Source organism: Aethina tumida, chromosome 1 (assembly GCF_024364675.1).
Source record: "Aethina tumida isolate Nest 87 chromosome 1, icAetTumi1.1, whole genome shotgun sequence".
NCBI classification, from domain to species: domain Eukaryota; kingdom Metazoa; phylum Arthropoda; class Insecta; order Coleoptera; family Nitidulidae; genus Aethina; species Aethina tumida.
Window position 1 is genome coordinate 61,472,584 of NC_065435.1, and position 14,067 is coordinate 61,486,650.

Sequence of the window (14,067 nt, forward strand, 5' to 3'; positions counted from 1 at the left end):
CTAATATTAAGGTACATGGTAATATTATTGTATTTTACTTTACTTTTAATTAATATTGTTAAACAACTTTGTACAATTTCTGCGTTTTATTAAATAATTATTATAATGTACTTAAATTTTACTCAAGATATAAAAATATAATTACAATCTTTATATACTATTTTATCATCGAAGTAAATTAATCTTTAGTAACATATAATAGATACTTTATGTATAAATTAACGAATGTTTTATCGTTTTTACTTTCTTAAAACATAGTTTTTATTAAGAATAATTCAAACAATTCGTCACAGTCTGATAGGCCTGATTAATAAAGAGATTACATTACGAAACTGCTTTTAACAACAAAAGTATAAACGACTGTGAATATCACGAATTATATATTAATTCAAATTATATATCAACAACAATGTTGAAGATTCGCATCGAGTTCCATATATTCAAGTTTGTGTAACGCTATAAGAAACGGACAAAACTCTTATTTACTTCGCTGCTAATGTATTATAAATATGTGGGTCCAAGCAGTTCCGTTCCGATTCAGGAACCGAACCGTGCCGAGTCCAAAGGTGCCGAACGTGTCTCACGAAAATATCAAGTTCAGAGGGGTACGGTTTGCTGAATGGCCACACTGGTTCTACTATTTGTCAGTTTAGTAGCGGAGGAAGAGAACTTCTACATATGGTTAATATTTAATATTGTAGGCTTTTCATTATAATATAACATATCATCGTAATATCAAGTATTTTAATTTTAAAAATTGTTTCGTTTAATTCGCAGCCAGATTCATATATTCAAGTTTTTGTACTGCTATAAGAAAAAACAAAAAGCACTTGTTTATTTCACGACTAATTAAACGGAACAGTAACGTTCCGATACAGAAACCGAATACAAAATACACACAGAAATAATTATAAAATTGAGTAGTATAAATAATTTTTTAAAAAACCACTGTTGATAAAAATATGTCAAAATAGAGAAAGTAGAAAATAATTTAAAAAAACAGGTAATTCATATAATTTAGTAATTCTTTTTTTTATTTATTTGAATATTTGTATATACAGTAGGAAAAACGTTTGACCCGTCTAAATTTAGAGAAATACATCATGCATGATAGAGACAGTAGAAGTCTATCTCATGGTGGGGGACTTACCGTCTCTATTGTACATGATGTCTCTTTCGGGATTCAAATGGATCAAACTCTTTTCGTACTGTATATTACATACAGAATCTTATAATCAATTTAAATAAATAAACAAAAACAAAATATATGTAACTGATAGAATAAACATTATTATAACTAATATATATGTTTATCCAATAAATATCTTATATCTCAATATTATAATATTTTTAAAAGATATTTTTCCTCTTCATTTACAATATTGGTATTTAATTTACTTGTTTATTTATAAAATAAACAAAATAATATTAATTTAATATTTGCCATTTAAATAATCCTTTTAAATATTGTAGTTACCATAATAATTTTAATAAAACATGAAAAATATTCTCTGAATAAGTAATGCTTACAAAATTAGTTCATAATTTGTCGTATTCCAAATCTTACATTAATTTTTATAGTATAACATGTTATTCTGTAATTTCGATACACATTGTGCAGTGTCAAAACTTATACTGATTCACTTTTTGTGGTTTGCATTTACTTACTGGAGTAATCCCCTGTAGTCAATTTATGATGTCATCGATGGCATAAGGGTTCAAACATTTTTCATACTTTAACTTTTCTTTTATGGCGCATTGCTCATCCTCATTATAATCTAAAATTGTTTTCCTAGCATTTCTGTTGTAATAGATTTAACCTTTATTGTGTACTTCTAAAATGTTTTTTCTCTTAAATTTAAATAAGTTTTCTTGTTTATTCGAAATTACTTACTGAATTGAAATGCACTTGCACACAATCGTATCACTTCACATACCAATTATGTATACAAAACCAAAATCATCCACATATTTCGAGAAAAAACAAGAAGAAACTAGTTAAGTTAAACCTAAACTACAATTGTTCACATCATCGAAGGTGTTCACACACTATCACGCTAGTAATATTTCATGGGAAGTATTTAATATAATGTCGACGACTAAACAATTTTTCATATGAAAAACCGACGATAATTCAACGATTAATTTTTATTAGGTACCGGAAAAATAATTTACGTTTTTGGTTCATGATTTAATTCAATAAATTATTATATTTAAACATTTTTGTATTGAGCTTTCTAATCAAGCTATTTAGGAAATTGGATAGTCATTAAATTGCGATGAGTCTACATGCGATGAGCTGAAAATTCAAACCTTTAGACATACATGGTGTTACAAAATATGCTACTATTAAATTAATGGGTTTGCATGTCGTAATTAATTTAAATTGATAATTTTCATTTATTGAGACGAAATAATTTTGTTTCCTCAAAATCCTAGTACTTTGTTACATATTCATTTATATGAAGTGTTTAATAAATTTATTTAAAGAATATTTTACAGAAATAAACTTAAATACTTGCCTTTCACAGAAAGTTTAATTTACCTACCTTTGGTATCCTATTAGATGTAATTTTAAAACACTAACTTTACTCACTTTATAGGCATATTAGCTGTTAAAATTTAATATTTAATTAGAAATATTTTAATTTAGTAAGTTTTTAAGAAATTATTTATTAATTAAACCACAGCAATAATTTACATTAATCCATCTGGTAAATAATAGTGTGAAATAATCAATATTTTATAAAAAGAATATAAATTAATCAATGCTTAATTAATCATATGTGCCACAGACCAATCTTGTTTCACAGTTAATGAGTCTTCGATAGTTATACCATCAGTTTTATCAATGATTGCCATTTGGTATTTAGGATAGCTCCTAGCATCTCTGTAGAAGAGTACTTCCATGCACTTTTCTACTAATGCTCTTGCTTCATCTTTACTAAGTTGTGGGTTTTTGTCAACAGCATCACGCAACAAAGGCACAGCAATATGTGCACCATAACCAGTACAAATAACTTTGTCAGTATATGCTGTACCTAGTTTATCCACAGTACCCAAAAATGGTTGACCATCCTGTAATTTTTTTCCCATTATTATCAGTTTCAATTAATTTTCAATATAATTTTGTCTATGCTGTTTAAGTAGGAACAGTAAAATAAATAATATTAGTAACAATATTTTTTATAATTACCTGAATTCCTCCCACAACAAAGTTGTTCCAGAAAGGATCAAATTTGCTTCTTCTATTGTACATAATCCTAGTTAACCAGCAATACAGTGAATTTGGTTTTAACTTGAGGTCATCATCCATGCATTCTTCATTGATACTAAAAAAAACATTTTAATTATTGTTTATAAAAATTAAATAATACACACGTACATTTTTTGCTCTATAAAATCCTTAACATATTGGAAATCACCATAATCGCCACCTGCACCCAAAATAATGTTATCATTTACTTTTATTACCCTCGGGCAGTTCCTGAAGCGAGCCAAAGACCCATATGATCCTAAGGTGTCTCCACTTATAATGACACCATTGGCATATGTAATTGCCACAACTGAAGTAGCTGTTGTCACTGGAGCCCTAAAATTTTTGTATAGCAATTCTGCTGATCATTGTTAGTGAGGTTAACTTACTGTGAACGTTGCGAAAAATCGCTGGGGCCCGATGTAGTGTTAGGAAAATTATAAAATGTTCCGGGAGCAGGCCCATTATGCCAAAAAGGCGGTGCAACACCACTAGAATTAAACATTTTTGTTTAAACGATGAGAACAACAATCAATGACTTTACAAAATGCCCGGCTAGTGTCGCCAACGTAAACTCGTAAACACTGCCTTCAACAAACAAGTTGTTAAACATACCATAGACATGTGGAACATGGCATAGTTTTTTAAAGTTAATATTTTAATGATACTTTGTGACTGATTTAGTGCCACACACTACTTTTTAAATTAATCTTAAAATTAAACAGAAGATAATTTCCAAAGACAATAGACACAAAGTTTGTACCTCACAGTTGGTAATGAATAAAATAATAATAGATTTTCTGTATTAGTGAGACGGTAATTTTATTTAATTTTATATAATAATTATACAAGGCACACGTCATAATATGATGTAGTATTAATAAAATAATTAATAATAAATTTTTATTACTTAAATTGCAAATAATCCACCTAATACGGTACTGGTTCGTTAAATCAGCTGCAACATGCACCGCAAAGTATGCAGCCAATGTTATTTTCAACTGTTACCTCTGTTATGAGGTTAACAAATACCCGGGTTACAGAATCTGGGTGTTGGTGTTTATTTATTAAAGTTGAATTAAAGAAACTAGTGCCAAAATGATTACATGTAATTTAATTCTGGGGTGGATCGACATTATTGTGGGATATTCTGGGTTTGTAACTTTCATTGTTCTGCAAAACTATCCATCCGCTATTTTTGGATTGATAACAGGTAGTTATAGTCGTTTTATTTTATCATGTATATATTAACGGCAAAAGAAAATAGTGGAAAAATAAGTATGTTAATTTAATTTCAATTTTATGCGACAAAATGTTGTTTCTTACTTTTTGAAGAATCATTGTACAAAACAAGTTAGTGTTTATTTGTTTGTAAATAGTTAAAATATTTTACCAGCCAGAACAATTTGACTATTACACGATTAGAATTGTTTAATTGTGTTGCATGTAAAGGATTAACAAAAATTTTATTTTAATAAAAAGGTTAACTTCGATTATCGTAAATTTATATAAAGATTAAGTAAATTCAGTAGACATAATGATCAATCAAATCAGCTTTCTGCTGGGGTTATTAAACAAGCATATGTACTAGTTTGTAAATTACATACCATTTAAATTGTTTATGTGATATTTTATTAGTTTGTTTATTTAAACTAATTATTATTATCGTTCATAGAACCTACTGATAATAGGTAAGTGACGTTAAATTGAAATTTTCTGCAAGATTTATTGTGTACAAATTTAGTAATAACCAACGTTAATGTTTATTGAATTATCATAAATTTTATCACGAGTTATATAGGAAACTATAATCGTTGTTAATGAACAAATTAACTGCTGTTGATCAGTTTAAATTTTATTATAATGAATTTAGAGAAACATGTATCAATAAATATCGCAATATAAATGCACAAATAAAATAATCTGTAATACCTATTCTTGAATTTGTGATCAAATTTATTAAGGGATTATTTTAAATAATTAAGTTTTTGGTACATTTTAAACTTTTTAAATTTACGCAGATTTTCTTAACTCTCCCAATGTTTTTTTATTCATATCGCAATTGACCTTTTGTAATAACCTAATATATATTAATATTAATATATCTTATTTTAAATTAATCGACAAAGATTGCATTTCTGTTATTCATATGCGATTTTACAAAATATTTAATTTTAAGATCTGTACTTTAATTAACAATGTAATATTTTCGACCCACTCATATTTCTAATAATTATAAAGGAAACATAATAGTGTTAGATAAAAATATGATTAAGTCTGTTGGGTATTTAAAAACTACGCCTTTTCTAAGACCAGTATTTTTGTGGCATATACAATTTTGGCCTATTTGTTATGTATTTATTTTTGTCTGTCTCTTAATATTCATATTATATTTATTTAAATTTAAATTAAAACTAAATTATTGTAGTTAATTAATCCATACAGCGGTCATTGGAGTGGCACAAAATGTAACATTAAATATTTCATACGAGCATTTAATTAAAATTTTATCCAATCTGTATATAAAATATATTACAATATTCTATACATTTTTTATTATTTTTTTTAAACGCACATATTAGTATGGTTGGTCAAAGAAATAGCATATTTAAATATATTTTGGCTTTGTGACACTATAAAATAATGCTCTTGATTAAGAAGGATTTATTCTTCCTAGGTTTCACATTATTTTGTTGAATAACTTACTTTCAACGGACTCCAGACAAAAGGAAAAAAAAATAATTAATATGAAAAATTAAGGTCTAAATATTGCTGATGTTGCTAAAAACTTAAGATACCCCCGAAAAGTGGTTTACAATGCGATTAACAAATATGAAACAACACACTTATTTGAAAATACAATAAGAAAACGTCCTAACAAAAGACCAACTCCTTTTATTGAAAAATTGAAAGAATCAGTAAACAAAATCCTTTTTTGACTTCTAGACAAATAAAATAAATAAAAAATTAATTAGTTGAGTCACACGGTATCAGAGTGTCGACTAAACGTCGACCGACTTAAATTTGGAGGATGTATTTCAGTAAACAAACTATTGGTATCAAAAAAGAATATTGGAATAAGACTAAAATTTACTTAAAAATATAATAATTATCCTCCAGAACTTTGGTAACATTGAAGTAATGAATCCAAGTTTGGTAGAATAGAATTATGTAAAAAATACGATCGTCGTCCTCTAAATAAAAGTTTGGGCCCTACATACACTTCAAAGCCTTCGAAACACGGTCGAGGAAACGTTGTGGTTTGCGGTTCCTTTTCTTGGCATGGTATAGTTCCTTTACAAAAAATTATTATCATTGTAATGAACCCATTTGCAAACGATAATTTACCAGTTACATGTTTTTTTATCAAATTGAAAACTTATAGAACAAGAAGTCTCATATAAAGACACCATAAAACAATCAAGTTTAGATGAATTAAAGAGTCATGAAATTTAATTTCAAACGACCGTTGCACTTATTATTAGTACGTATTTTTAAATGTGGGCTATTTCTGTGACCAGCCACATTGCACATTTATTATGTTTGTTTAAGATTTAATTTAATAAGAAATTATTTTGATTTCATTACATTTCCTAATTAACATTAAATAGTATTGTGTGTTATTTCTCTGGCCACTACTGTATTTTAAACTAGACATTTTGTTAATATTAGTTTTCTTTTCAGGACTTACCAGTAGTATCTGCGTGTGGTTACACGTTCTAGTCAGACGTGATCAATTAGAAGATATATATGGACCAACAGAACTGAAACACATTTCCTTACTCTCCTATTTACTTATGTCAGTTGGAATCTTATCTCTAAGTTATTTTGTTACCACGCAAATACTTCTTAAAACACGTATGCATCGATTTTTATTATTAATTGCAATCATAAAATCCATTTTGTGTTTCAGCAATATTGCCGGTAGCCTCTAGCAGAGTGATTTCTATTGTATGGGCCTTTCTGGCATCTCAAAGAAGCATCTGTTTACTTTATTATTCGTTAAAGTATAAACGTCAACTTGAATCACCAGACAATAGAAGTGCATTAACAAGAAGTTTATCGGAAAATGAAGATGAAGATGAACAAAACGATTAAATATTTTTTGTTTTTCACAAAATTGACTATGTGATATAAAGTAGCGTTACTTAAATTTTGCTCTATAATTTTTTTAAATATCTATATTTTTGTAAGTATACATAATTAAAATATATTTGTATCTTTTATAACAGTTTATTTATACCTTTGTTATATGTATTTTTCCCGATATAGGTATTGCGTCGTGATAAGAAATCTGCCTTTTGTTGAATCAGTAAACAGTGGTGACGCATATCTCGTTCCCTGAAAATCGTGGTAATTTTAGAGGAAAAATTGTAAAAAGCGGTTCTACAAAATATCAAGAGTATGGAAATTGTTACTTAAGTGATTAAACTATATTTAATTGACTCTAAAGAACTTGCAGAGTAGATGCACAAAAATTTTACAATATACAATACATGTAACTCCATTTAAATTATATTATATTACTAGTTGCACATTGATATATTAGTTTTAACACAGATCTCATTTAGAGCTCGCATTCAAAAAATACTCGGAGATGACGAGCGTCTGCAGCGTGGCCATGAATCATGTTGACCATAAGTTTATATGCACAGTGATTTAAAACGTGTAAAATACGGAACGTAATGTTTTATCATAGTGTGATACAGAAAGTTAATTTAAATCATCAGTTCAAATTAAATAATGGCCTAATTATAAAAATTTTATATCGCGGTACTGTTCTTAATAAGAAATATATAAGTATGTGTACGAAAATTTAGACATCAAAATGAACATCGCAAACTGAAGCTACACGTAGTATATAGCTACGTACTAATATAAAGTGTGATGAAAATAGACGTTATACAGTGGTGGAGAAAAGTATAGAATACTTTTATAAATTAGATTTTTCTTCACTGGGATTTTCTGTATCCGGTGTTAAGTAAATCCACTAGTTTGTGTTTACTGTTCGGTATACTAGTATTGCCGCCCATCTTTTTTTTGTTTAGGTCTTTTTATGAGATACGTTTTTTATATGGAAAAAATTTGGAGTATTATTTTATTTGCGCTTAGTTGTGCTTAAATTTTTAACATGTTCGATAGGTTTCAACGTAGTAATGCCCAAATACGTTTACTTTTCACTTCAATTTAGTAGTCAAACTCTGTGAAAGTCGACGAACGTAAGTAACGTAGCAAAAACATTAAATATGGATAAAAATGTTTCTAAAATTTTGTTTAAATCCCGCACTCAAGGTGGTATTGAAAATACACGTCCACGAAAAACCACTCCAAAGACAGACAAAATTATAAAAAGGCCCAAAAATCCCTACAAAACATGACAAATCAAGAAGGCAATTTCGACACAATTTAATCTAGATGTTAGTAGCAGAACAATAAGAAATCACCTAATTGATGCAGGATTACATGTCCGCATTGCGATTAAAAAACCGCTGCTATCAAAGAATAATAAGTTTCCCATCTGGCATTTGCAAAATCCACTTGATGCACTTCTTATAGACTCCTGAAAAATGGAATACAGTCCTTTGGAATGATGAAAGTAAACTTAATTTGTTTGGGTCGGATGAGATGTGAAACGGCCAGTGGGGCAACGATACCATTTTAAATACCAAATTCCTACGCTTAAACGTGGTGGCGGAAACATTATGATTTTGAGATGCTTTTCTCGATCCAAAGTTGTGATTCAAATGGTGGGTAAAATAGATTTTCAATAGAGGAATGTACTGGAAAACACCGTGTTTCCATTTGCCGAGGTAGCCTCTTCTTTCTATATTTCAAAAAGACAACGATCTCCAACACGCGTCTAAAATTACCAAAGAGTGGTTTCTAATAAAAAACGTATTGGACCGTCGCATCTGAACAAAAAACATTAAAAGCAGACAAGAACTTCTTCATACCATACAGGAGCAGTGGCAACAAATTTCATTAAATTAGATTTGTTCAGATTTGCAACAGATTAGGGAAAACATTAAGCAATATTTGTAATAAGTAAATGAATATTCCATACTTTTTTCCACCACTGTACATTAATGCCGCTTAAAACTTTTATTCTTAATTATTTCCTTAAATAAACAAAGTGCGGACATGTTTGTTTAAAATATAAAAATATTTCTTGCTTTTTTCTACTAATAATTGAGATAAAATTTTATATTTAGAATTTCTACACAAATGATTTTCCACTAGTAACTACCACTGTGCGTAGGAAGTGTTCAGTTGATCCCCGCAAAAAATTGTTTGACTGACACTCCAGTGCGTGTTTCGTTGCAGTAGATGTAACGTCTACACTTTTGCAGTTCTAAAACCATGTTACCGCTATTGGTTGCATTAGCACTGATTTTCATTGTCTTTTTGATTAATTTTTGGTACAACAAAGTAACCAGGATTCACAAGAAATTGGATTGGATAGTAAAGGTGCCCGGATATCCGATCTGTGGAAATGTATTCGATTTTACAGACAGCACAAGTAAGTGAATTTTATTTCATTTTAAAAGAGTTTTGTTTGTTTGAAACAGACATATCTGATATTTTTAATAAAATTAAGCGTTTATTTTAAAATCTGATTACAACATTGAAAGTAATGTATGTTGTATTTGGGGGATTCACCGGTATTTCATCTATTTCTGTCAAATGAGAATTGGTATTCTTGTTTTATATTTAATACGAGTATAGAGACAACTTTTAAAATTAACATTATTGTATTTGTTATCACTGCTGTTGCACTCAATTTACATTTAACTTTTAAAATAAATATTTAAAGTGATTTTATCGTGGTCCCATTAATGATACATATTTGTTGGTAAAGGTATTAAGATATTTTTTAATAATTTGAAGTCTAGTATTTCTTAGAATTATAGATAGGTCAAGATTTGATTATTTTCATAGTTTTTGTCAAGTTACGTAGATTAAAACACATGGATAATGTATGAAATCACCACATCCAATATGGTCCACCCATCAAGAAACCTGAAAAATAATTAAATAATAAATAAATAAATTTTATATTACATAAAGAATAAATATTATGCAAAATGATTATTTACAAATAAAATCATTCATTATTTATTTTAGTTTTACATACACACATATAATATAATATAATAATATAAAATTCAAAACGATTTAAGAAGCTTATTGACTGTTACGCTATTATTATTTAAATAGTCGTATCATGACACATAAGTTTGCCTTTTATTATTTGTATTTATAAACGTATTACTTCCAGTATATTAACTATGGTTACAGTAAAATATCTTCTGTGGTTTTATTATTTTATAGAAGACAAAATTTAAAAATAATCAGTCCATGAACAATACTTTATTATAATTAATAAGAATTAGTTATTCCCTGGACAAACCCTATTTTATCAAATATTATTAATATGTTCAAAATAATATTTAAGTTTTAGTTTAAAAATAGTGTTGGTCACAAAATTTAAAATCAAACGTCATTAAACATAAAAGGATTTAATAGACATTTTGTCCAGTCAGTATAAAAAATATAGTAAACATTTATTTTTACCAGGATTTATTTTATTTTATGGAATAATTCACTTTCAGTTGAGAAAAAGAAACGTTACACTCCAGAGAAGAGGACAATAACAATTAATATGAAATATCAAAGTCTAAATATTGCTGACATCGCTAAAAACAGATACTTCCGAAAAATGATTTACAATGCTCATTAATATTGAATATGAAAATGTCCTAACAAAAAAACACGTCTAGTAAAACCGATCAGACTTCAACTGAATGGACAAAACTTACAAGAATACATTTCACTAAAGAAACCATTGGTATCAAAAATACATCGAACAAGACTTAAAATTCACACAAAAATATAGAAAGTATCCTCCAAAATTTTGGCGAAGGATACTTTGGAGTTATGAATCCGTGTTAAATAGAATAAGATCAAATGATAAAATCGTCCTACTAATAAAAGTTTGAATCTCAGATACACTACTAAAACTTTGAAACACAGAGGAGGAAAAGTTTGGGTTTGGGGTTCCTTTCTTTGGCAAGGTATTTACCAATAATAATTTGCTAAGTATATGGATTTTTATCTATGATAATGATACGAAGCATACACCAAAAGTTGAATCTAAATACAATTGAACACTTATGGAACATGTAGGCTCGATTAAAACAACAAAAGGCATCAAATTTTGATAAATTGTGGTTATTAATTGAAGAGTCGTGAAATTTAATTTCAAATGACCATTGCCGATATTACATTGAATCTTTGCTTCACAGTTTACAGGTGGTTGTAACGAATAAAGTGGATCCAACAACATATAAACAATTTTGTTGAAAGTTTATTATTTAAATATATAGTTTTCAAAAGTATGCTATTTATGTGACCAGTCACATTTTGCATTTATTTTGTTTAGAATTTTAGTAGAAATTATTTTGATTTAGGAACAATAGTAGAATGGGAATAATGGTAGAAAGAATACAGTGTAATTATTTTAAATAAAATATAAAGCATTTTGATTACATTTAATTAGAGGTGTAGCTTTCCTAATTAACGTTAGGAGAGTAATGTGTGCTATTTTTCTGACCACCACTGTAAGTTTAGGTGATGAATTTTATACTACTAAAATACAAAAAGTGAAGGTTACCTTTTTCTCTACCACCCCTGTTTTGTTTGTTAATGTAATTATTTAATTATATTTTTGTAGGTTTTTTGACAACTCTATCGAATTATGCTAAGAAATATGGTAAATCATTCTATATGCAGATTGGTATTCAAAATATTATCATCGTAACTGACTACAAACTGTTGGAATTTATTCTTAGTTCGAATAAAATAATCGACAAATCAGAGAACTACAGATTTGCGCACTCATGGCTTGGCACCGGTTTGTTAACATCATCTGGTCAGTATAATTATTAAAAATTGTGTAAGGAATCAATATATTTCCACTACAGGCAAGAAATGGAAAACTCATAGAAAAATTATAACACCTACCTTCCACTTTCAAATTTTGGAACAATTTGTGGAGGTCTTCGAAACGAATGGAAAGATTTTAGTTGAAAAATTAAAGAAGGAAGTCGACAAGGATTGCGTCGATATTTATCCGTACATCACCCTTTGCAGTTTGGATATTATATGCGGTTGGTAACTAATAATCTAATTTTACATCAACAACGTTATTTGTAATTTCAGAGACCGCGATGGGCACCTCGATAAACGCCCAAGACGGAAAAAGTCTAGACTACATTCAAGCAGTAAAAGACATGTGTCGTTTAGTAGTAGTTCGTGCATTTTCCGCCACCCTTATGTTTGATTTGATATATCACATGTCGTCCGAGTATAAGAAAGAAGTAAATGCTTTGAAAATTTTACATAATCGCAGCAACTCGGTCATAGCTAAAAGGAGGGTAGACTTGGAAAACGCGGACACAAAGGGTCAGGATGAAGATGACATTGGTGCACGCAAGAAAATTCCGTTTTTGGACAGTCTTCTCACTTCGAACGAAAAGGGCAGGAAGCTAACCGACGAGGAGATCCGGGAGGAAGTTGACACCATTATGTTTGAGGTAAGCATTTTATAATGTTTTATTTGATTTATTTATTGGTGATTGTACTTTTTCAGGGACATGACACCACCACTTCCGCAATAAGTTTCGCACTTTACTGCATTGCCTCAAACCCTCAAATACAAGTAAAACGATCCATGATTATCATTATCATTTAACTAACAACTTTTTTCAGGATAAAATAGTTCAAGAGCAAAAAGAAGTTTATGGTGATGATCTAACAAAAACTGTCACTTTTCGTGATTTGCAATCGATGAAATATTTAGAAGCCGTAATTAAAGAGGCATTGCGTATGTATCCGTCGGTGCCTTTCTATGGTAGGGCTGTCATGCAGGATACTGAATATGAAGGAAAGATAATACCGAAAGGTGTTAGTTTGCTTATTTACGCATATGGAGTAAATAATGATCCAGATCATTTCCCTAATCCGGACGTTTTCGATCCGAGTAGGTTTGAAAGTAACGATGGAAGAAATCCTTTTTCTTATCTGCCCTTCAGTGCTGGACCAAGAAACTGCGTTGGTACGTTTTTCACTGATTCATTGAAATTTTCTCAAATTGTAATTGTAGGACAAAAATATGCGATGTTGGAAATGAAGTCCACTATTTCAAGAATTATAAGGTTTTATGAACTCTTACCTGTTCCTGACTATAAACCCATTTTGGCAGCAGAAACCGTTTTGAAGTCGTTAAACGGTATAAACGTCAGGTTGAGATCCAGAAAATGGAATTAATATTTTAGTTATGTAGTTAATGTGTGTAATATTCTGTATTGTATTTTAAAATATACGTTTTGATTGAACTTCTGATTTTTAATTAAAATTATATAATGAGTGTTATAAAAAGAACATAATAAAAGCAGTGATCCAATTTTTTTACAAAAATTCTCTTTTATTATTATTTTGTGCTACACCCTTTTCACACAATTTTTGCGTGTTAAATTCGTTCAACGCAGGCATACTTCAATATTCATTCAACTTTTGCTCTGTTTAGAGACTTCTTTCATCCATTTAAAATACCGTTACTACGAAAGCGTGTAAATTGCAGTCATCTGAGTGACATGGTGCATTATTGGCTTAAAAGAGGTAGGCCTTTCATTTGTCGATGATGTCGATGCTAATCGGATGATGAGACGAAGTAAATTGAACGGTAGACTTATAATTTGGAATGCCAATATGTGTGGTAGTTAATTTTTATCCGAAATAATTTGAACTGC

At 29.0% G+C, this 14,067-nt stretch overlaps 2 protein-coding genes across 2 annotated transcripts; one reads left to right on the forward strand and one right to left on the reverse strand.

Annotated features, from left to right (window-relative positions):
* Positions 1 to 2,642: 2,642 nt before the first annotated feature.
* Positions 2,643 to 3,812, reverse strand: LOC109597529 (proteasome subunit beta type-4). Its single transcript, XM_020013247.2, has 4 exons — positions 3,646 to 3,812; positions 3,386 to 3,592; positions 3,197 to 3,332; positions 2,643 to 3,078 (listed from the first exon to the last, which is right to left on the reverse strand). Exons 1-4 carry the CDS (start codon positions 3,759 to 3,761, stop codon positions 2,773 to 2,775), a joined length of 765 nt encoding a protein of 254 aa, XP_019868806.1. The 5' UTR covers positions 3,762 to 3,812; the 3' UTR covers positions 2,643 to 2,772.
* A 438-nt stretch (positions 3,813 to 4,250) lies between these two features.
* LOC109597214 (cytochrome P450 4d2) lies at positions 4,251 to 13,653 on the forward strand. The gene is made up of 10 exons (XM_020012859.2): positions 4,251 to 4,469; positions 6,941 to 7,114; positions 7,170 to 7,352; positions 9,600 to 9,776; positions 11,991 to 12,188; positions 12,241 to 12,426; positions 12,479 to 12,852; positions 12,909 to 12,977; positions 13,028 to 13,373; positions 13,422 to 13,653. The coding sequence occupies exons 1-10, from the start codon at positions 4,355 to 4,357 to the stop codon at positions 13,583 to 13,585; spliced, it is 1,986 nt and encodes a 661-aa protein (XP_019868418.2). The 5' UTR covers positions 4,251 to 4,354; the 3' UTR covers positions 13,586 to 13,653.
* The last annotated feature ends 414 nt before the right edge of the window (positions 13,654 to 14,067 follow it).